The sequence below is a fragment of the Phaseolus vulgaris genome, chromosome 1 (assembly GCF_000499845.2).
Source record: "Phaseolus vulgaris cultivar G19833 chromosome 1, P. vulgaris v2.0, whole genome shotgun sequence".
Taxonomy (NCBI): Eukaryota; Viridiplantae; Streptophyta; class Magnoliopsida; order Fabales; family Fabaceae; genus Phaseolus; species Phaseolus vulgaris.
Genome location: NC_023759.2, coordinates 17,243,778 through 17,268,912, shown reverse-complemented (window position 1 = coordinate 17,268,912; position 25,135 = coordinate 17,243,778). Strand labels below are relative to the sequence as shown.

The following is a 25,135-nucleotide window of genomic DNA, read 5'->3' as shown; positions in this document are numbered from 1 at the left end:
GCGTTGCCACGTATGATGTGAGATAAACTCTTAAACGGCGTGAATGAAAGAATGACGTGATGATTCACACAGGTTCAACAAACCATAAGCTTTTTAGCATTGTTAATGTTTGCTGCCACACCCAAGGGCTTGAAAGGCACACAACAAATTTCCCGGTTGGAGAAGCAGAGCATGCCCAAGTTCCATTTCTTCCAAATTCTTCACCTTTTTCTCTGTAGCGGATTACAGTGTTGACGCAAAAATGCAAACGCTTTGTGTTTGTGGAGATAAGCTATGGCGTTTCGACGCCGATTCATTCTTCGGCTCTCGCTTGTCGTTTCCGGCTACCCATTTGTCGTTTTGGCCACCCAGAAGAAGAAGTTCAGTAGTGTCCATGGTTGTTAAGCGTAGCCCCAAGCGTCTCAAATACACCACCGGTTCTCGCTTCACCAAGGTTTGTTTACTCCTCCATTAACTTTGATGCTTACTCTTAAAGAGAAAATAATAGTCCGTGCATTTGTAACGATATTTCACATTGTCATGTCGTCTACTTTGTGATGGGATGACACATTGATTTTTGCAATAATTATCTTCAAATATCATTACAATTGTGATTTCTAATTAATTGAGAGTGCAAAATCTTGATATTGGATATAAATAACTCAAATGTTAATGGTTAATGAACAGGAGGATGGATTGGTATGCATTGAAGTAGACCCATCTGCCTCTGATTCTTGGAAATTAGAACCGATTGTCAATCTCTTGAAGCAAGGTGCTGTTGGAGTCATCCCCACTGATACCCTGTAAGTGCTTCTCAATCCTCCTGGCGTAATTTCCAAATTGTTTCCGTTTTTTTTTTGTTTAAGGAACTCAACTGCTTATTCAGTCCGTTTTAGTTCATATGACATGCATCTTATTCGCTGTACTATTACATTTGATCTGCGTTTTATGCTTTTTGTTGTTTTGGTATCTTATTGAGCCTGTTTTCTACCTCTCAACACTTTGTTTAATATAAACTGCAATAACATTTGCATAGCCTAATGAATTTAAGGTGGAGAAAAAAGTGAAGAAACATCACATTTTTATGGTTCTTACTGTGTGAATATATGAGGATGAAATCATTGGCTGCTGTGTGAACTCAAACGAAATTACGCGAGACATGTTTTTTTGGATCGGCAAATGTAATTGTTAAGATATTAGTTTTTGTTTGCAGGGACTCAAACCCAAGACCTATGCCTCCTTCCCTTTTCACTTTCACCACCAAACCAACCTCATATCCCCACCACCCATAACAAATTAACGAAGTGATTAACTAACCCTAATAAAAATGTACTCTTCTAATACGGTGTCACTAAGATGTGCGAGACTTCTTAACTTACTTTGAATGATTTTTAGTGTCACATTAATTAGTGCCATCTCTAGCTAATGGAGGAATATGGAGGGAAGCCAAAATTCCACCATAAAAGCACATCAATTGTCAGATTTCATCTTAAAACCAATTGGTATTAAGTGAAGTTACTCAACAAATATATAAGCCACCTCCTAAGAATGGATGTAGACGATATAAGATTTCCTGACAAACCCACTCCACAAATGCCTACCAAACTAGGGAGGTCTACTAGAATAGGTTGTTTACAAGATGGATTATAGGCTCTGATACTATGTCAGATTTAATCTTAAAACCAATTAGCCTTAAGTGAAATTGTTCAACAAATATATTAGCCATATCCTTAGAATTGAGGCAGGTGATGTGGGATTTCCCAACACCAATGATATCTAAGGTGTCACCGCCTCCCTTCACAAATTGCCTATGATGGCTAGCAAAAAATTGCAACACCATTTCCCTACCAATCAACAACATTGATTAGGGTAAAATATGCAAATTTACTATGTGGAAATTTGGACTCTATAGACGTGGTTAGAAAACCAATCACAGCTGAATTAAACTATACTGTGTGATACTACACTACATCAGTCTAGACTATGTAAAATTTACACTATGTGGGGTTAATTTAGATTATACGAAATTCTAGGTGATTAACACCAAAGCCTAGGATAATTAGCAACAAACTTACCACTTTTGTTAAAAGCAACCTATCCATCTTTTGCCTAATCTAACTTAACAAATTTTGGCAAAGAGTGCAAAAGCTAATTTAGCTACAAATAGGCATTTCTTGGGTGTACATACAAGGTCACCTTTCTCCCAACAAATCTGACCCACCTACACCCTCATACCTTTGGTATAATAAGAAAATACATTGGCCAAATGGTGAGCCAATTTCTCCTATTCCTTGTTGATCATTACAAAAGAGGAGCTTGGCATGTGAAGCCCCATTTTGCTCTTGAAAAACTAACTTGAAGCATAAGAAGAGAAATTTGGTTGTTCCTTTTGCACCCAACATCATGAGACGTTAAAGCCATTATCAGAAACATAGCATTTTGAAAACCCATATCGTAGAGGATGATAGGGTTGGGTTGTAGCTTATCCAAACAGAAACAACGTATCTCTCGTGCTCACGATTAAATTGTGTTTTTGTCTCCAATTGCCACCGCTTTGTGTCGTGTCTTCTCCAACATATCATGTCTTCACTACATTACGTCTCTAGCAGTCATTGCGTCCCATCTTCTTTAGTAATGTCGTATCTTCCTTAAGTCGTGTTTCCATTTGTTGCCACGTTGCATCTTCTTAAGCACTGTCCATCTTCTCTATGTTGCCTCTCTCCCAATATTTGAGCATGAGAGTTTCTTTCTCAAATGTGTTTTGCCACCGCCACTTTGTTCTCTTTTTTATTTCCTATCATAGTTTTTTTTTTCTTTATGTTGGATCTGTTTTGTTCTTAATTTGTTTCTTTTTCCATTTCATGTTTAGTTTAGATTTTTTTTACATTTTTCGAAAGTGAGACTGGTTCAAATTCTTCTAATGGAAATATATTTGCATCCTCACTTCCTTGACCTAGAAATAAAAAGATTGTCGGAAATAGGACACGTGTTGGGTGGAAACATGGAGTAAATGTTTTGGGCAATGAAAAACGGTTAAATGTAATTATTCCTCATAGACATCCAATGGAGGAATTTTTAAATTCAAGCATCATCTTGCTAGTATTAGATATGATTTTGAACCTTTTGCCTCAATGTCAGATGAAGTTAAAACTATAGTGACGGAAGTTGTACCAAAGGCTAAGGAAGCATCAATAGGTAAGGTTGAATAGCATTGAAGAGTTTGATTATGAACAAAGTGAAGGGGTGGATACCACTCAAAGTAGTAGTAGGATGTTCAAATAAAGGAAAGAAAAATCTAGTGATGTTGTTCAAGACATGGTAGTAAGTATTGTACGATTCACGATACAAATAGTACGATACAATACTGTTCCAGATGTCCGCGATACAAATCCTAAGAATAATCGTTTTTACCCCGTATCGTGTATCGTGTGAATTGTATCACAAATTGTATGAATCGTGAAACGGTTCCTTATCATGACTGGGGTTATCTTTTAGGTTTAGGTGTGAATTGGATTGGATCACTTGGATTTCTTTTATAAAAACCCTAATTTGAATTTGAATTGCTTTCATAAAAATTCCAATTTTAATTTCTTTACCCGCGAACCTGCACCATTTACGAATATAGTTCTCTATGTCCATCTTCTCTCCAACAACAACGAATATTGAACTTGAGGTGGACGATCAAAAGGTGCGAACGACAATGAAGGCAGCAACGACGAAGGTAGCAGCGTCGAAGGCAACGAAGTGAGGTGCGAGGCAGTGGCTTCGCGAGCGACGATAGTCGGAGGCACTATAGTGGTAGTCGTTAGAGGCACTGTAGTCGTCGGAGGTGCCAGAGTTGGCGGAGGCACCAAGTACACTTTTTTTTTGTGGAGGAAGAGCAAACAGGGGAGATTTTTTTGCTGCTGTCTTCATTTATAAAGATGAGTAAATACAAAAGAGAGTTAGATATTACTCAGAAGTATTGTGAAAGTCTTCCTACAAATAGACTACAAGTAAAATGTAAATTTTACTCTCATACTTGTTGGGGTGGAATAGCAAGGATGTAGCCTATTATCTCAATCCTAGGTAATTATTTTTATTTAACATTTTTAGAACTTAGAACTTGAAAGTTCAACAAACTATAACTAATTCAAATTTATTTGTTTTTAATTTGCTTACCTAGGATTGAGATAATAGACTACTGCATGGAGAGGCCCGTGTAGTTGTAAATTCCACCTAGTGTCAATAATTTCCAAACTTTTTTATACCTTGTTTCTTGCTTTTGGAAAATTTCAGCAATTTTTTCTTTAGCTCTATCAATTGCTTCATTAATATATGGCGTGACTGGTTTTACATCACCATCTACAAGCCTCAACACTTTTACAAGTGAATTCACACTTTTAAAACAATATGTGATTGATCTCCAAAATCTGCCATCACTTAATACTAGATTCAACACTTGTCTGGCCTCATTTTTAGTATCATGTGGACTAGTAGCCCATTCCTCTAAAGCAAACATTGTGATCTGAGAGCATTTTTTTGTTGCTTAATACAATTTAACGTAAAATAAGAAGTAGCAAAACGTGTGACAGCTGGTCTTGCTAATTCCCTTCCATTATAGTGCTTTCTATACAAATTAAGAACCCATGTGTGCCTATATATGTAAGTGTGGTGATTTTCTTTGCATTGCCAATGGTATTACAAAATAACGAAGCCTTTCAATATCCTCAAGAATTAGATCAAGACAATGAGGTGCACAAGGAAACCAAAATAATTTGGTTCTCTTTTCCATTAACATTCTTCCAGCTGCCACAAGGTTAGAAACACATTTTGTAACTACTTGGACAACATGCTCCTCTCCAATTTCATCCACTATGTTGTCCAACAACTCATACATTTTTTCCCATCTTTTATCACATCAATAGTCTCAATGGATTTAAAAAAAACAGTACCACTTGGACTCTTTAACAAGAAAATTAGTGAGTGGTCTTCTTTTTCCATCTATCCAACCATCACACATCAATGTGCATCCCATTTCTCCCAATCACTCCTATACTTTTCTAGAGATTTTTGTACCTTATCCACTACTTTTTTCAGATAGATACCCTTACCTCATGATAAGAAGAAGGATTTAAACCTTTCCCATACTCCTCAACCGCCTTTAGCATTTGGATGAAAAGAGGGCTCCTCACAAGATTAAATGGCAATGCATTACCGTAAATGCAATTGCAAATTTCCTGAATTACATATTCTCTGTTCTTACAAGATACATTGATTGTCATTTGGTGGAGATACTCTCCACAATCCAAGTTCATCACCTTTTTCTTTTTTCCTTTATCTTCCAGCAGCTTCAAAAAGATTGTCTTCACCTCATCTGGAACACTACAATAGGGAATGACATCTTACTTTGTTCCTGCAAGATGATCCTTCATCCTTGCTGTTGCATAATCAGGAGAATTATGTTATAATTAAGTGCAGATTCCATTTTATATTTATTAGGACAGATTTGTTAGTGATTTGATTTTATTTGATTTGTACAGCTTTAAACACTCATTATTTCTGGCTTTCATTGCCTATTATTTCTTTCTTTAATTAGGTTGTAAAACAGTCTATAAATAGAGACTGTAATCACATTTGTAAGATATTAAAAAAAATATTTCATCTATTACTTTCCACTTGGTATCAGAGCTCCTGATCTAGGAGACTCTGCTTCCGCAATTTTTTTTTTAGCCTTCATTGTTGTAATCATTTTCCTTGACAGCCTTCATTGCTGTAATCATTTTCCTTGACAGCCTTCATTGCTGTAATCATTTTCCTTGACAGCCTTCATTGCTGCAATTATTTTTTTTTGGACAACCTTCATTGCTGCAACTTTCTATTTTCCTTATCCTTTCTCCATTGACCACCACCACCACCTTGCACCATTGACCGTTACTGCCACCGCCATTGACCACCGCCAACCACCACCACCGACCACCACTGCCGTCGCTCGCCGGAACTGCACCGCTCGCTGGAACTGCCACTGCTCGCCGGAAACTGCCACCGACCGCCGGAAACCGCCACTGGAAATTTTTTCCGACGGATTTTTTTTGTGTGTAAACAGGATCAAATTTTGCCAATCTGAAAAATTCAGTTGGTTTTGAACTCTCATGGACTCCCTTAGTAAGCCATCTAGCTATTGTTCCTTTACTATGAGTGGTAAGAGTTCTAGTTTTTTATCCTTTAATGCTTCTAGTACTGAAAATATCTGGATTATAGACTCTGGTGCTACTGATCATATGACACCTCATTCCTCTTCTTTTTCATCCTACACTACTTTATCCGTTAAGCCATATATTACTGTTGCTAATGGTTCCACTACCCCCATTAATGGTCGTGGTAACATTCACCTTCAACCTTCATTTCCTTTAAAAAATGTGCTTCATGTTCCCAAACTATCCAATAACCTCTTGTCTATTCAAAAGATTACCCAAGATTTAAATTGTGCAGTGGTATTTTTCCCTTCCCATTGTGTTTTTCAGGATCTTGCCACGGGGAAGACTATTGGAATTGCTAAAGAGCAGGGCGGGTTATATTATTTACAGCATGAAGAAAGTAAAAAGGGTGCTAGACTACAGGCACACACTTCTAATCTTCAGCAAGGTCGTGAATCTTGGTCATCCTCTCAGATATGGCTTCAACACAGACGTCTTGGTCATCCTCCATTTAGTACCCTAAAGTCCTTATTTCCTGTTTTATTTACAAAAGTGTCTGCTGAGTCATTTCATTGTGATGTTTGTCAGTTTGCTAAACACCATCGGACAACTTTTCCTCCCAATGGTAATAAAAGTTCTAAACCTTTTGATCTTATTCATTCAGATGTATGGGGACCTTCACCTATTCCTAATATCTCGGGTGCAAAATGGTTTGTTTCATTTATTGATGATTGTACTCGGGTTACTTGGATATTCCTCATGAAAGATAAGTCTGAAGTTTTTCACTTGTTTGTAAAGTTTTACAGAATGATTCAAACACAATTTGAAAGTCCAATTAAGAGATTGCGTTCTGATAATGGAAGAGAATATGTGAACCAAAACCTTTCCAAGTTCCTTGAGGAAAATGGAGTTGTTCATGAATTAACCTGTGTGGACACTCCTCAACAAAATGGGGTTGCTGAAAGGAAAAATCGTCATCTCCTTGAGGTTACTCGAGCTTTACTTTTCCAAACATCTGTTCCTAGATCTTACTGGGGGAAGCAGTCCTGACTGCCACTTATTTGATTAATAGATTATCCTCTCGGGTTCTAGAGGGTGTTACTCCTATTCAGGTTATGACCACATTTTATCCTTCTATTCCCATGTTGAATAGTCTTCAGAATCGTGTCTTTGGTTGTCCTGCTTTTGTCCATGTTCATAGTCCTTATCGGGGTAAGTTAGATCCTCGTGCCATCAAATGTGTCTTCATCGGTTATGCCCCCAACAAAAAGGGGTACAAATGTTATCATCCTCAAAATCGTAAAGTTTATATTTCCAAAGATGTCACCTTCCATGAAACAGAGTCTTTCTTTGCTAGTCCTCAGCTTCAGGGGGAGAGTATTCAAGAAGCCGAGGACCTTGAGTTGCCACCTTTTCCTTTGTTGCAGGATTTCGTTCTTAGGGAGGATGACAAAGACCCTGCACTAACATCATTACCAAAGAAGAATAATGAAGACAAATATTTTGGAAAACAATATCAGCGAAGGCAACAAGAACCCGTCCTGGTCGAACAGCAACTTCAATTGTCTGAACCGGAGGTAAGAACTCATACCAGTGAGACTCTTGAGGACACCTTAAATACTGCTTTTGAACCTAAGCTAAATGATTTACCTATTGCCTTGAGAAAAGAAAAAAGATCTTGTGCCAAATATCCTATATCCCAATTTGTGTCTACAGAAAAACTTTCTATGCAGCACCAGAGTTTTCTTTCAGCTATTGATTCTATCAAAATCCCTACATCGGTACAAGAAGCCTTAAAAGATGAGAACTGGATTCGAGCCATGAATGAAGAAATGAGCGCGTTAGAAAGGAATGAGACTTGGGAGATTGTAGAGAGACCAAAAGATAAGAAAGCAGTGGGTTGTAGGTGGATATACACAGTTAAGTATAAGTCTGATGGCACACTGGATCGGTATAAAGCAAGGTTGGTTGCAAAAGGGTACACTCAAACCTATGGGATCGATTATGAGGAGACTTTTGCTCCAGTGGCAAAAATGAATACTGTCAGGATTATTCTCTCCCTGGCAGCACACTTTGGTTGGGCAATGCATCAATTTGATGTTAAAAATGCCTTCTTGCATGGAAGCTTGGAGGAAGAAGTATACATGGAGATTCCACCTGGTTATGGTATTGTTAATGAAGGGAATAAGGCGTGCAGACTTAAGAAGGCCCTATATGGTCTTAAACAATCACCTCGTGCTTGGTTTGGAAGGTTTACTCAAGCTATGGTATCTTTGGGGTACCGACAAAGCCAAGGTGACCATACTCTGTTTATAAAACATTCTCAGAATGGTAAACTCACTCTACTTTTGGTTTATGTAGATGATATGATTATTACAGGTGATGATGAGATTGAAAAACAAAATTTGAGGGAGAGACTAGCTGCTCAATTTGAAATGAAGGATCTTGGGAAGCTAAAGTACTTCCTTGGGATAGAGGTTGCTTACTCGAGACAGGGCATCTTTATTTCTCAAAGGAAATACATCCTTGATCTTCTCAAAGAGATTGGTAAGTTGGGTTGTAAGCCCATTGGAGTGCCAATAGAGCAAAATCATAGGATTGGGAATGATGAGGAAAACCCAAAAGTGGAGAAGACACAATATCAAAGACTTGTGGGAAAACTCATTTATCTTTCACACACTAGACCAGATATAGCCTATGCAGTTAGTGTGGTTAGTCAATTTATGCATGATCCAAGAGAAAGACACTTGCAGGCAGTAGATAAAATTATTCAGTACTTAAAAGCCTCTCCAGGAAAAGGATTGCTATTCAAAAAGGGGGAAAACTTATCCATGAAAGTATATATTGATGCTGACTATGCAGGATCGATTGTTGATAGGAGATCCACCACAGGCTACTGCATGTTCTTGGGTGGAAATCTGGTGACATGGAGGAGCAAGAAGCAAAATGTAGTTGCAAGATCAAGTGCAGAGGCAGAATTTAGAGCCATGGCTCAAGGGGTGTGTGAACTCTTATGGATGAAGATCATACTTGATGACCTAAAAATAAAATATGAAGCTCCTATGGGTTTGGCATTGATAATAAGTCCGCTATCAGTATTGCACACAATTCGGTTCAACATGATCGAACAAAGCACGTAGAGATAGACCGACACTTTATTAAAGAGAAGTTGGATGATGGTCTTATAGCCACTGGGTACATCCCTTCAAGACTCCAATTGGCAGATATGTTTACTAAGGGACTTCCCATAAAACAATTCGAAGATCTTACTTGCAAGTTGAGAATGATAGATATACATTCACCAACTTGAGGGGGAGTGTTGCATAATCAGGAGAATTATGTTATAATTAAGTGCATATTCCATTTTATATTTATTAGGACAGATTTGTTAGTGATTTGATTTTATTTGATTTGTACAGCTTTAAACACTCATTATTTCTGGCTTTCATTGCCTATTATTTCTTTCTTTAATTAGGTTGTAAAACAGTCTATAAATAGAGACTGTAATCACATTTGTAAGATATCTCAGAAATATATTTCATCTATTACTTTCCACTCTTGCTATTCCACCCCAACCAGTATGAGAGCAAAATTTACATTTTACTTGTAGTCTATTTGTAGGAAGACTTTCACAATACTTCCAAGTAATATGTGCCTCTCTTTTTTATTTACTCAGCTTTATAAATGAAGACAGCAGCAAAAATATCTCCCTTGTTTGCTCTTCCTCCACAAAAAGAAAGAGTAGTTTGTGCTTCTCACAACTCCGTCGCCTCCGACACTGCAGTGCCTCTGACGACTACCACTACCGTGCCTCCGGCTATTGTCGCTTGCGAAGCCACTGACTTGCGTTCACTTCGCCGTCGCTGCCTTCGTCGTCGTTCGCACCTTTCGGTCGTCCACCTTAAGTTCAATCTTAGTTTCTGTTGGAGAGAAGATGGTCGTAGAGAACTACATTCACAAATGGTGCAGGTTTTCAGCTAAATAAATTAAAATTAGGGTTTTTATAAAAGCAATCCAAGTGACGCGGTCCGGTTCACACCTAAACCAAAAAGAAAACTCAAGCCACGATACGGAATCGTTTCGCAATTTGTGATATGATTTACACTATACGACTACTACACTGGAGTAAAAACGATTATTTTTACGATTCGCATCGCGGGCATCCAGAACCGTATCGTATCGTGAATCGTACAATACTTACTAGTACTACCATGCTATTGACTACTAAATGAATAATAGTTGTGATGTGAGTTTCATTTGAAGGTGTTACACCTCTATTGTGGTTGGACTTACACCCTTGTTTGGAAAATTATTCATTCCTCTTGTACTTTATATATTGTTTTAATATCTTGATCTGATATGAATGCTCTTATCTATACTAATTAGTGTTTCATATTCTTAATCATTGTGGCGGAAGAAAATGTGTCCACATGTCAACTATGATATTGTCGTATGGTATATAACAATCTTATTATCCATTAACATTCGTTTTATTCTAATCTTCTTGTAAATAAATTGATGGAGATCCATAATTAACCAGCATCTGATTTTCTTGGTTTATGTAGATATGCAATAGTATGTGACCTCAGAAGCCATTCAGCCATTGAACGTCTTCGTAGGTAGGTAGCGTTTTGCAAATCTTAACATTCTATTCCTAGATACTCCATTTTCCATGTCATTAACATATGATGTAGTGTTTTGTTGCAGAATCAAGAATATAGAAGCTTCAAAGGTGAGTAGTACAGCTTGTCTTGGTCAATTGTATATGTTCTTTCAATTGGCTTCCTACTTTTCACATTATGGTGCATGCCACATGTTTGCAATCACCTTAGACTTGTTTAGATTGGATTGTGTTTGACCAAATTATCAATTTTCTCTATGTATATCTAATCCAGGTAATATTACTTGCAATTATTAATGATTATAATAACTCTGTACTTGCAGCCTCTTAGCATCTTGTGTCATTCATTTCGGGACATAGACAAGTACACAGCTGGATTTCCACGTGGTGATGGTCAAGGCCATGCAAATTTATTCAAAGCTGTTAAACATCACTTACCTGGTCCTGTAAGTAGGCTTTGTGCTTCAAATGAAAAAAATATTTAATGAATTTGTGAATAATTCAATAATTTTTGGAGGGGAAAAATTAATTGGGGTAGCATGCCTTTTTCTGTTGTGACCCTGCAGTACTGTTCTACTTTATATAATCAAGTAGGTTCTTATTTATTTCCTGGTGTTTTTTGCCAACTTGAATGATCTTGATAAAAATGGTGTGTTTGTCAATATCATATAAAGAACAAAACCATAAAATTTAGCACAAACTTCAGATTTGTTTGCTGAAAATCTTAAGGAATAAGGAGTTTTATAATTGTAGTTATTAGGTGAAAGGATGTCTATATCAGTTCATTTGTCTTAAATTGTTGCGGGTATGTATTTAAAGAAAGGCCTATGATGATTACTTCCAGATATTTTTTTTGTTACTCATTCATTCTTACACAGTAGTGTGTATGCAGTATAGTTTTAGACAATTATTGATTAATTGTAATTGAGTGGCAGTACACATTCATCCTAATTGCAAGCAAAGAATTACCTAAGCAATGCATAAGGTTTGGGACTTCTTCTGCCAAATATGCATCAAGAAAAAATGTGGGTGTACGTATGCCTGATGATGCCATTTGTCAAGCAATACTGAAGGAGATGGATGCACCATTAATATGTACAAGGTTTGTTTACATTTTTGATCCGTTTTACCTATTTGACTTGGGAAAGAAAGATTGTTTTCTAATAACTAGAGTTGTCATGAGGTAAAATGTGGACAGAGGCAGTCACCCAAAAATCATCACTTTGATATGGCAACATTTCACATCATTTAACTGATATGGATACTTAAGAATAACTTAAATGGTTAATATAACAAATCATGACCAAATAACATTTAAATGCAAATAAATCACGACACTACATCAAAAGATAAAGTAATCAAAATTGATAATGCTATACATGATAAATATAATAGAAGTGCACATCCAACCCAATGCTAAATCTCTGAGAATAAAGGGACATAACGGGGAAATCTGTTACTTCAGTCCAGATTATATGAGGCTGTGTGAATATGAGCATATAGAATAAAAGGATAAAGTGAATTTCAGGTTCTAGATTGTAAGTCATTGATGGCTGGAAAATTCCAATGCTGTATTTATCTGTTTTTTTTTTCCCTTGAATAGAAGGTATATAAGTTCAGATGGTGTTAAGAGGCAAAGGACCCCTTTAGTTTAGACTTTATCTATTGATTGACGAAATTGATAGAGTAGAGACTCTGAATAATATTTTGTTTAGTATTGTAACGTATTACGCTTTGAAACCTTTAACTGTGTCTATCTTAATCTTATCTAAAAGGGAAATAAATCATAAGGAAACGTGGTAACCAATCCTAAGAAATAGTGAAAAAATTGGGCACTAATCCTTAAAAATTGTCTAAGATATTCTTAGATATGGTTAAGATAATAATGGAATTTCACATATTCCTATATCCTCCCTCAAGCTTAAGCTAACTTAAGTTTCAAGCTCGTTATACATATACCCTTTTAGAGAAAAAAAATCAAACAATATAATTTGCGGTTCTGCAATTATGAGACCTGGGTGATTCACTGGGAAAAGCCACATAACAAATATGATTGGAAAAGCCACAGGGCTAAGTTCCCTAGGAAAGCTGTGGGGCCAATATGATATCTTTGGGAAAGTCAAAAGGGCAATATGATTCCTAAAGGAAAGTTGGAGAGCCAAGCTGATATCTCTAGACAACCACGGGGCTTGCTAGGAATCCTAAAATGCAAAAATCAAACTGAGGAGCATAGATCTGAGTAAAGGAGTTAATGAGTCAACAAGGGAGAGAGAAAATTATACCAAACAATAGTGAAAAACTTGAAAAAGGAGTCATAAACCCAAAAAGTGATGAACTAAGGGCAATTTGTTGATCAGTGATAGAAAACACTGATACACTGATTTTATTATCTAAAGATCAAAGATACAAAAAGGATATTGGAACTCTCTGTTTATAGAAAGCTGTAGCCACATAGAAAACAAACTATAGTAACTGCCTCAAACAGTTCACTAAACCAAAACAGAAATAGACAGTTGTAACAACATAACCAACCAATAACATTGTCTAACCTGACATACATCATGTTGGTTCCTAAGAAAGGAAAATCTAGTAGTAGGCAAAGGCTTGATGAGAAGATCTACCCACTGGTCTTGACCTGGAGATGTTGACCAACAAGCTGTTTGTTATTAACCTTTTCTTGAACAAAGAAAACATCAAGCTCCATGTGCTTGGTTGTAGCATGAAGAACACGATTATGAGCCAGACTAATAGCACTTAGATTGTCACAACCATTGGAGTATAATGAGGAACTGAGAGTTCCTTGAGAAGAGTCTGTACCCATAAAATGTCATCTATGGTGGCAGCTAAACTTATGTATCCAGTTTGGGTGCTAGATGTTGAAACCACTTTTTGTTTTTTTACCACCATGAAACTAAATTAGTCCCCAAATAAATGGAAGCTCCTGAAGTATTCATCAAGATTTGCAGTTCAATCTACATCACAGAAAGCTCTGCCATCTGTTGGTTGATGAGGAATGGCACGAAAAACAATAAAACCACAATGTAAGGCTGGTTTGAGATATCTCAATATTCTTTTAACTGCAACCCAGTTAGATTCTAGAGGAGAAGCCATAAACCAGCATACATTTTTGACAACAGAACTCAATTTATACTGAAGTGCACCAATAATAGACCTGTAGAAAGAAGGGTATTGTAACGTATTTGAACCATGTTTAGACTGCTTGGAATTAGACACAATATTAGAAGCAAACCATTTGGAGTCCTTAAGAGCTTGTTTTAAAATTTAGCGCCCGGCATTGGCAAGAAGAGTATGTTGAATTCTTTGTTGAACAATCCCATTTTTGATCTGGTGATCATAGGATCAATATTGGCAGGCCTAAGATCAGAACTAGAGGAATTATTTTGACTAGAAGACTCAGCTGAAGGTTCAATACTGTCACAGGAAAAAGCTCTTGAATTTGAAACAAAAGACTCCACTGAAGAAGAGGGAGTGGACTGTCCTGTGGAATTTAATCCAGTTACTTGATGGGAAAACGTGGCTGGAGCAGCCACAACAATTGAAGAAGTCAGAGCAGCAACTGGAATCAAAGAAGAAACATCACCACCATCAAGATTTGAGGCGGAAAATGACAAAAGAGCAATATGCTCTGGATAGCATGATACAGTGATTTATTATGTAAAAGATCAAAGATGCAAATTGGATATTGAAAAACTATATATATAGAGCTCAGTTACAAGACAAGTTAGTTATAATTGTCTAACTAAAACAGTTACACTAACCGTGTTTTGCAGGTCTTGGGATGGTGATCCAGGTTGTGTGTGCAATAAAAAAAGTTACAAGAAATGCTGATGAAATCACTAAAATAAAGTAGGGAAAATGGTGCCTGAAATTGGAGATTGAGACTAGAACCATTGAAGGAGATGATGTTAGGATACACATAGAGGAGGAGTTAGTTAGAATTAGAATAGTCATGAGTTAGTTATTTGATTTGTAAGGTAGCAGTTAATGATTTGTAAATTAGCGGTTAGTGGTCTTTAAATAATGACCAACCGGTTTAGTGAAGGTGTGACGTTTTTTTGAATTCAGTTTGGTAGACCGGGAAAGTCCTGTGTAAAAGGAATAATCGTTTCCTTTATGGATATTTTGGGTGTAAAGTGCAGAAGCAATAATACAGAGATTATTCAGTAGAATTTGTGTTCTTGGTTTATCTTTGGGTGTGTTTTTCTTGGTTCGTAACAAATTGCTCCGACCTGCCGGATAAAAAAAAAAGTGAGGATGGAACAGAGAACCGTGACTTTAGAGAAAGTAATCAGTGAACAGGGGAGGTTAATGATGGAGATGAAGACAGACATTAACAACCTAAAGACAGACATTAGCGGGTTGAAGGAAAGCATGTTGGACATAAAAGAAATGTTGCGGGTGATGGGAAAAACGGGTAATTTTCCCACTAAAACAAAACCCTAACAGAGCTACCCGACAAATAATATTGAATAAATAAAGCGAAATAATAAAAGAGATAAAGAGGAAAAAACACATCCGAAAATTGTTAACGGAGTTCAGCTAATTTAGCCTAATCTCCGAGCACAGCAAAAACAGCTCACTTTTATTATTATGGGAGAAGATATTACAAATTGGGATATATTACAGTGAAGGAGGAGAGTTTAATTTATAACCCTCAAACCTCCTTCCCAAACAATGAACCCACCGATGTGGGACTTGGGATTAAGCCAAAATCAACAAATCTCCACCTTGGCTTAATTTCAAGTCCCACCTAAAACAAATCTTCTCAAAACATAACAAAAACAAACTTTGCAGTGCTTCAAATTTGTGCTTCCGGGCGCCAACTTCAAATGTGCAAGATATTAACCAAGTCTAAACAGTGTTCAAACTTGGTCCTTGTAACCACCTTGGTGAGCATATCTGCAGGATTCTCCGTAGTGTGAATCTTCTGCAGAACAATCTCCTCTTCTTCGAGAATCTCACGCACAAAGTGATAACGAACATCAATGTGCTTCGTCCGTGCATGAAAGACTTGATTCTTTGCTAAATGAATAGCACTCTGACTGTCAGAATATAACTCAAGTTGTTTCTGACCAACTCCCAAGTCTTTAAGCAACCCATGAAGCCAAATTGCTTCCTTCACAGCCTCTGTAATCGCCATATACTCTGCTTCTGTCGTAGACTAAGCCACCTTAAACTGTAAGGTAGACTTCCAACTAACTGGCGCTTTTGCTAAAGTGAACAAATAGCTAGTTGTAGACCGTCGCTTATCCAAATCACCTGCATAATTAGAATCACAATATCCAACTATGCATTGACCAAGTGATTCATCTTGCTCAAATGTCAATCCAACATCTAAGGTATTTTGGAGGTACCGTAGAATCCATCTCACAGCTTGCCAATGACCCTTGCCCGGATCATGCATGTACCTGCTAACAGCACTCATATCTGGTCTCGTACACATCATTGCATACATCAAGCTTCCAACTGCATTTGCATATGGGACTTTCGCCATGTATTCTCGTTCTTCATCAGTCGTTGGAGATAAACGGTTACTTAATTTCAAATGAGAAGCAAGTGGGGTACTTACAGGTTTTGTATCTTCGTGTATACCAAAACGTTGTAGTACCTTCTGCAAATACTGCTTCTGTGACAGCCAAAGTTTTCCCCTCTCCCTGTCCCTGTTTATCTCCATGCCGAGAATCTTCTTGGCTTCCCCCAAATCCTTCATCTCGAACTCTTTACTCAACTGAGCCTTTAACCTGTCAATCTCAACTTGGCTCTTTGCTGCAATCAGCATATCATCAACATATAAGAGTAAGTAAATGTAGGAATCATCTTCAAGTTTGCGCAAATACACACAGTGATCATATTTGCTTCTCTTGTACTTCTGATCCTTCATGAACTTATCAAATCGTTTGTACCACTGTCTCGGAGATTGTTTCAGTCCGTACAACGATTTGCTAAGTTTACAAACCCATTCTTCTTTACCATCAACCTTGTATCCTTCTGGTTGAGTCATATAGATTTCCTCCTTCAAATCACCGTGTAGGAACGCGGTCTTTACATCAAGTTGAGCAAGCTCCAAATTCAACTGTGCTACCAAGGCCAACAAAATTCGAATGGAGGAATGTTTAACAACTGGAGAAAATACCTCATTATAATCAATTCCCTCCCTCTGAGCAAAGCCTTTAGCAATCAACCTTGCCTTGTAGTGAACATCTTCTTTATTAGGAAATCCTTCTTTCTTTTTAAATACCCATTTGCACCCAATTGCCTTCTTACATTTTGGTAATTGTGCCAGCTTCCACGTCTTGTTCTTCTTCAAAGACTGCATCTCCTCTTCCATCGCACCTGCGCAAGTACCACTCTCTGAACTCAGAATGGCTTCTGGGTAAGTGGATGGAATGTCATCAACAACTGGAAGTGCATAGGCAACCATATCCATGAAACGAGCAGGCTTCTAAATATCTCGTCTTTGTCTTCTAACTGCAATTGGCGCTGATTGTTGTTGAGATTCTTGGGTAGGAACCTCTTCCTCATCTGACTCTTCTTCTGCCATAGGAGAGCCACTTGTGGTATTTCGTGTTGGGATCACCACTGTCTGCTCAAACTCCACCTGCTTCCGGGCACACTCCACCTGTTGCGGAGTACTATCAGCTCCTTCTAGATTTACCTTCTTTAACATGGCAGATTCATCAAAGGTAACATCCCTGCTGATAATCGTCTTCTTTGCCTCTAGACACCACAAACGGTATCCCTTCACTCCAGGACTAAAGCCCATGAAAAGAGCCTTCTTTGCCCGTGGATCCAACTTTGATTCAATCACATGATAATATGCAATAGAACCAAAAACATGCAAAGAATCATAATCAGTTGCAGGTTTTCCAGATCATACCTCTAACGGGGTTTTGCCATCTATAGCAGATGATGGCAAACGATTGACGAGATGTTGAGCGTATGTCACAGCCTCAACCCAAAACTCTCTGCCTAACTCAGCATTAGACAACATACAACGAACTTTCTCCACAAGTGTCTTGTTCATACGCTCCGACACCCCATTCTGCTGTGGTGTTTTTCTAACAGTGAAGTGTCGAACTATGTCACAATCTTGGCATACCTTCAAGAACGGATCACTCTTGTATTCTCCTCCATTGTCTGTTCGGAGAACCTTAATCTTCCTTCCTGTCTGGTTTTCAACTTGAGCTTTCCACTTAAGGAAAATTTCAAGCACATCATTTTTGTTCTTCATAGTAAACACCCAAACTCTCCTGGAAAAATCATCCACAAAAGTGACAAAATAATGCCTACCTCCGATTGACGGAGTCTTGGCAGGTCCCCACACATCTGAATGCGCATAATCCAGAATAGCCTTGGTATTGTGAATTGCAGTGCCAAACTTCACTCTTCGTTGTTTTCCCAGAACACAATGCTCACAAAATTCAAGTTTGCAAGCCTTCGTACCTTTCAACAGTCCTTGCTTGGTAAGAATTTGCAAGAATTTCTCTCCAGCATGTCCCAACCTCATATGCCACAACTTTGTTGCCTCGACATCCTTCTTAGTGCTAGAAGTTGCTGCCGCTACTGTCCCCACCACTGTACTACCTTGGTAGTAATACAAATTGTTCTTCCTCACGCCTTTCAACATCACCAGTGCTCCTGAAGTTGCTTTAAGAATTCCATCTCGCATCGTCACAACTAGGCCTTTAGATTCTAAAGCCCCCAATGAGATGAGATTCTTCTTCAACTTTGGCACGTACCGTACATCCCGCAAAATTCTAGTGGATCCATCATGATTTCGCAGCTTGATTGAACCTATCCCAGCTGTCTTACATGGATTATCATTACCCATGTAAACAACCCCGCCATCAAGTTCTTGAAATTCAAAGAACCAATCTCGAATGGGACACATATGATAGGTACAACCTGAATCCAATATCCACTCATCTGGATACGATGATGCTGAAAGCGAGACAATTAAAGAGATATCTGATTCCACATCACTTTTGCATTCTGCAACATTTGCATCTTGTGGAGCCTTCCCTTTCTTCTGCAGTTTTGGACAATCTTTCTTCCAGTGTCCTTTCTCATGACAGAAAGCACACTCATCTTTGGCAACGGCTCGACCTTTAGACTTAGACCTCCCTCTTCTCCCCTTTGTATGGCTTTGTTGACGACCTCTTGCCACCAATGCTTCTTCTTGATTTGCCATTACAAACTCAAAATATAATATTCAATATTACAAATAATTTAAACAACCCAAGGCGAACCTTCGGCTCTTGATACCACTTGTTGGGAAAAACGGGTAATTTTCCCACTAAAACAAAACCCTAACAGAGCTACCCGACAAATAATATTGAATAAATAAAGCGAAATAATAAAAGAGATAAAGAGGAAAAAACACACCCGAAAATTGTTAACGGAGTTCGGCCAATTTAGCCTAATCTCCGAGCACAGCAAAAACAGCTCACTTTTACTATTATGGGAGAAAATATTACAAATTGGGATATATTACAGTGAAGGAGGAGAGTTTAATTTATAATCCTCAAACCTCCTTCCCAAATAATGAACCCACCGATGTGGGACTTGGGATTAAGCCAAAATCAACAGCGGGACATCAAGAAAGGGGGTAGGATGTCGGAGGGAGGAGAGAAATCTGTTAGAGCAGACATAACATTGAAGGAAAGCCTTTTGGACTTGAAAGGAATTAAATAATTGCTGCGGAACAACAATAAGAGTGACAGGATGTCGGAGGGAAGAGAGAAATCTGTTAATGATGAAGAGAAGAAGACCCGAGATGTGGAAGAAGGTTCAACAATGAAGAATCACACCCTCTGCAGCGAAGAAAAAACCAAAAATGAAGTGAGATTTGCAAGAGAAACAGAAATGATGAGGGCAGAAGGGGATGCATCAATAAAGAGAATGAAGACTATGTGCTGTAATGATTTTTTTTCTTGATAGTCCAATTATAGAGCTAACCAGTAAGAAAGTTGAAGGTGGAGATGCCACCAAGCATATTTTTTTCCCAAATTCAGATTTACATAATATGCATAAGAAATCATTGTTGGATCAAGATTTGATAATGAAGGTAAGAACATCAATGACATCACAATCTTGGAATTTCAACTTACTGGGTTCAGATACTTTTATACAAAATCCTCTCTCATCCCTACCAACACCTAAGCCTGCAGACCTGAATTTGCTTGCAGTAGCCAATGGGTTCCCCCCCTATGATAGACAACATCACAATACTTTCAGGAAGCGTAGATAAAGATCATGGTGATGAAGATGAGCCACGAAATCAAGGTTCCACTGTTCCAACCTTGAGGACAAGGTTGTTTTTTGATAGTGTATTGTTAGGATACACATAGAGGAGGAGTTAGTTAGAATTAGAATAGTCATGAGTTAGTTATTTGATTTGTAAGGTAGCGGTTAATGATTTGTAAAGTAGCGGTTAGTAGTGGTTAGTAGCGGTTAGTGGTTTGTAAGGTAGCAGTTAATGATTTGTAAAGTAGCGGTTAGTGCGGTTAATGCGGTTAGTGGTCTTTAAATAAAGACCAACCGGTTTAGTGAAGGTGTGACGTTTTTTTGAATTCAGTTTGGTAGACAGGAAAAGTCTGGTGTAAAAGGAATAATCGTTTCCTTTGTCGATATTTTGGGTGTAAAGTGCAGAAGCAATAATACAGAGATTATTCAGTAGAATTTGTGTTCTTGGTTTATCTCTGGGTGTTTTTTCTTGGTTCGTTACAGATGACTAAAAAGAACACGACCTGGATACTTTTCTAACTGCCAAAAGGACAACGACAGCTGGAAAACTACCTAAAGTATATAGAAAATGGAGGGAGACTGTGTTTGGGCGTGCCTGAGATATCATCATGACGGTCAGTGGTTGTAAATTTGATGGACGGTGACCAAGTATGGTTTTGTCCAGAAGAGAAATGATACCTTAAAGATAACACCACAGTAAAGATGACTAATTTGAAAGCAGAATCATAAAAATAAGGTAAAACTCCAATTTTTGGGAAGTTTGGAAGCGTAGTAGTAATGGGTCAAGAGTAATAAGATGTTGAAGTTATGGGATTTTGGGTATTAAGGGAGGGCTTGCAAAACTAGATACTTTGAATATATTTAATTGTATGTTGGAATGTTTAATAATCTAATGATATGTTCATGAAACCTGAGGCTCTATAATATATGTAAACCAATCATAATCATGACATTAAGTAAAATCAAAATAAATCACGACATAAGGAAATATGGTAACCAATCTTAAGAGATGATGAGGAAATAGGGAAATTAATCCTAAAGGATGAGCAAAATAATTCTAAGATATGATCAAAATAATAATGAATATTATAGGATTTGCTTAGACAAACTTGTCCGAAAACATTTTATAGGAAAAACAAAATAAGAAACAAAATGAAATGAGTTTCCTTTATAAAACTAAAATTAACTTATGTATAAAATAAAAGCAAAAATTTAAAAAGTTACGTGAAAGAGTTTTTACAAATTAGCTTATGGAAAAACTTATTTTATTTTTTCTTATTCATCAAGTTTATCGAAATGTGGCCACATCTCTAATCTTTTAGCCTCTAGCAAGTAGGAGCTCTATTATCTCCCTATATCACAGCTCCTAGGGAGTCAAATTAGATGTTGGAGATTCTACATTGACTTGAGATGTAACAAAACAATAGTATATAAGTGGGTGTAGATATCACTTTACAAGTCGTTTCGTTTTTGCGAGATTGAGTTAAATTTAAAGTTTACTTTCTAAAATAGTATTCGAGCCTACCCGAGCAAGGTTTGTTGAGTCTATTGTGTCATCTAGTATCATATCACCCATAAATATCTAGTTTCGTACACACGTGATGTTGAGTGCTAGTTTATTTTTGGTTTGGAATTCAGCATGCCCATACCGAAAAAATGTTTTTATGTGATTTTTTGGTTAAACATGATTATAGTAAAAGTAATGGTCATGTAACATTAGTGTTGAACTGAATTTTTAAATTTTACTGAAACTTGCTTGAGATAAAGCTTTCCAAATACAAATTGCCACGTCAAACATAATTTTAACCAAAATCAAAGATCATAAAAAGTTTACTTTGTATACGTTCATCCAAAATAAGTGCATGTGCATATATAAACAACATCTTTTAACCATAACCTTTAGAGCACTCCTACTAACTACAGCCTCACCTCCACCAATACCTCCCCCCCGTAGTTGTGTTAATATATGGAGAATAATAATTTGTAATTGTAGCTTAACAGTTTTTTTTTTTATCAGCAATGAATTAATAGAATTATTGTAGCTTAACAGTACTTTGACATTTTTAATCTTTCTTTTAGCATCAAGTTCCAGAAGGAAGATGAATGGATGATTGACCCAGTTATAATAGCTGATACATATGGACCAGAGGTATCACTCTTTCTATTAACTTATTAAGGGTTACTGAATTTTGTCAGGATAAATAACCATGGAAATAATTATTTTGACCCCTGCTCTAAAGAAAAAGGGAAATATTATTGGCATATGTGCTTGATAGAAATACATTATATTTGCATAGTCCTCTTTCTCTGGGGAACCTTATTAGTATCTGACTGCATACATGTTTTGCTGTCTATTTACTTTTTGACAATTTTGGTATGCTTGGCTCCACAAACCTAGAGGTTTCACAGGTTCGCATATTCGCTACTATAGGTTTTTATAGCCTTTAATATATTATATCTTTCTCCCAGAAAGTAGAGAAGGAAAAAAGAGAAGGTGGAAGAGAAGCTTTTAACACCTAGGGTGGTTATATTTTCTCGTAATACCTCTGTTTCGGTTGTTCAGGGTCTTGATTTTGTTGTTGATGGTGGCGTAAGAGTGGCCGACCCATCCACGGTTGTTGACATGACAAAAATGCCTCCCAAAGTACTACGACAGGGAAAGGTAGTAAGCTGTCAATTTGCATATTCTAACTTTTTTGATAGATGAGTTACTAATTTTACTATGAACATCTGACCAATGTCATGCCTCTCTTTCACTGTGGTGCAATGGAATAATAATAATAATAATAATAATAATAATAATAAGGGTCTGAAAAAACACTAGCTAAGAAATATTAAACCCATTTTGTGTTTTAAATGAGAAAATGTTTTTCTATTCATTAAATACTGGTGCATACACTTCAAATATTTGATGTTCAGGGTCCTATTTTACATTGGATGGAATTTGAAGAAGATCAGAGAACCGAGATCGATAATGATCTCATCCCTGCTGGCATTTGAAAGAAATCATCCTCTTCATTGAAGATTTTGCATTCCAAAACCACTTCAATACTCTTTCCGACTTTGGTCCAATCTCGTAGAATTGGACTCATTTTTCTTTTTGTTGGGGTAAAGGGAGGGGAAAAAAAGGAAAAGAAGAAAATGTATAAACAGATGAACAAACATGAGAATGTAAAGTAGATATTTCATGTAAATAAAAATTCACATTTGTCAATAACGTTTTTCTTTAAATGAATTTCCGTAATTATATTTCCGATTTACTATGTACGAAAGAAAAAAGGAAATTTCGTAATAAATTAAAACTAACATATGTATTGGTAACATTCGTTTTGAAAATGTTAGGATGACAAATTTTTTAATAAGATATTTATGCATTAAATTAATTTCAGTTAATGAAATATTTTATTTTATTAAGTGCCTATGACGAAGATGTAATGGACTTTTACTAGAATTTGTGAAGAAGGAAACAAAAGAATTTTGTCGGCTCGAAATTCAATAACTTTTTCCTGTACCTTGATGGACTGGAGTAAAAAACAAAATATTATTGTAGGACAAATTCTACTTGTTCAATTTCAACATGTACTTGTTATAAAAAATGATAATTTTTTTTTTAAATAACAAAAATAATCTTAAATAAAATAAGAATGTGGATAAAAATTACTTCCGAAACCCTTTTTCTAGAAATATTTTGAATTTAGATTTCCAAAACATATTTTTAAATTCCATAATTCTTTTGTTTAGAATGTATTTTCAATTTTGTGTTATGATTTTTTTTTTCAGAATATATTTTTTTAGTTTTGAATTATATTTATTATTTTAGATTTAAAAATTCGAAATAAGGATAATTTTAAAAATTTTAAAAATAATAAGCTGGAGGTTAAAATTGATATGGTAGAGGAAGAAATTGCCTTATTGTAATTAAATATATAAGACAAATTTTTCATGCACCTCCATTGTTCCTTTTTGTACCTCTATAAAATTTTGAAATGCCAAATGTCAATATGAATATGTTTTTTTTAATACCAACTTATATAATTCAAGATTGTATATCAGATTGTACAAAATGATTTGTTTTTATGATTTACAAATCGAGTTATACAATCTGATTTACAAGCTCAATCTGATTTATCAAATTGTACAAGTCAGTGTTTAAAATAAAATAAAAAATTACTTTCAAGGTAGAAGGTAGAGTGATTAGTTATTATATGATCTTTATTTTCCCAGCGGTTTAAGTATTGATTTCTACATAAAATTGACATCAATTATCCCGATGGTCAATCAAGACTGAAAAACTCATAAGAAAATAAAAGAATTAAAATCAATATTTTCATATTTTATCTTAAATTTTATTATTTACTTATTTTTATCTATTTTTAAATTATATTTATTATTATGTTAATAGGTTTTTAAAACTTTGTCCATTCCCCTTATTAAATACAAAAAATTATGATGTTCTTGTTTGATTAATTATTACCCTTTGAAATTATGATTTTTTTTATTAATTGTTGTCCTTGGACTTAATTCTTTTATATGATATTATCATTCATTAACTAGTTATATGTTTTTTTAAAGTGCAAAGGAAATTAAAGTTTAATTAAAGATATTTTATTTTTATAAGCTACAACTAATGGTATTAAAAAATTGATATAATGATATATTATTCGGTTCTTTTATTTTCCTCTCCTTAGTGACTTGTTTTTATATTGTTGTCCTCTCCTTGGTAACTTGTCTTATGTTGTTATCTTATGGGAGTTTAGATATTAGGTGTTAGCTACAATTATGTTTTGTTATGTTGTGATTTTAACTTTTGATTGTTTTAAGCATGCACGATCTTTTTATTATTAGTTTGTAATCTTAATAACTTTGACTTCCCACCTATAAATGGGGTATCGTTGTTAACAAGTAAAACATTTACTTTTTTAGATTATTTATATCCCATGAATTCTATTTTTTAATATATAAAAGCATAGTTTAAAAAAAAAGTATGATAACAAATTAAATGTTATTATTGAATTTATTATTTGACAAATTTATTAATTTTTAAGCAATACAATTTTCATTATTATAATTTGATTTAAAAGTTAAAAAAATG

The 25,135-nt window shown here is 36.0% G+C and overlaps 1 protein-coding gene across 1 annotated transcript; it reads left to right on the top strand.

The window, feature by feature from the left end:
* Window positions 1–23,260, top strand: LOC137813694 (uncharacterized). Its single transcript, XM_068616073.1, has 9 exons — window positions 1–433; window positions 667–782; window positions 10,721–10,774; window positions 10,863–10,887; window positions 11,100–11,222; window positions 11,712–11,878; window positions 22,123–22,192; window positions 22,607–22,705; window positions 22,963–23,260. Exons 1-9 carry the CDS (start codon window positions 242–244, stop codon window positions 23,041–23,043), a joined length of 927 nt encoding a protein of 308 aa, XP_068472174.1. The 5' UTR covers window positions 1–241; the 3' UTR covers window positions 23,044–23,260.
* The last annotated feature ends 1,875 nt before the right edge of the window (window positions 23,261–25,135 follow it).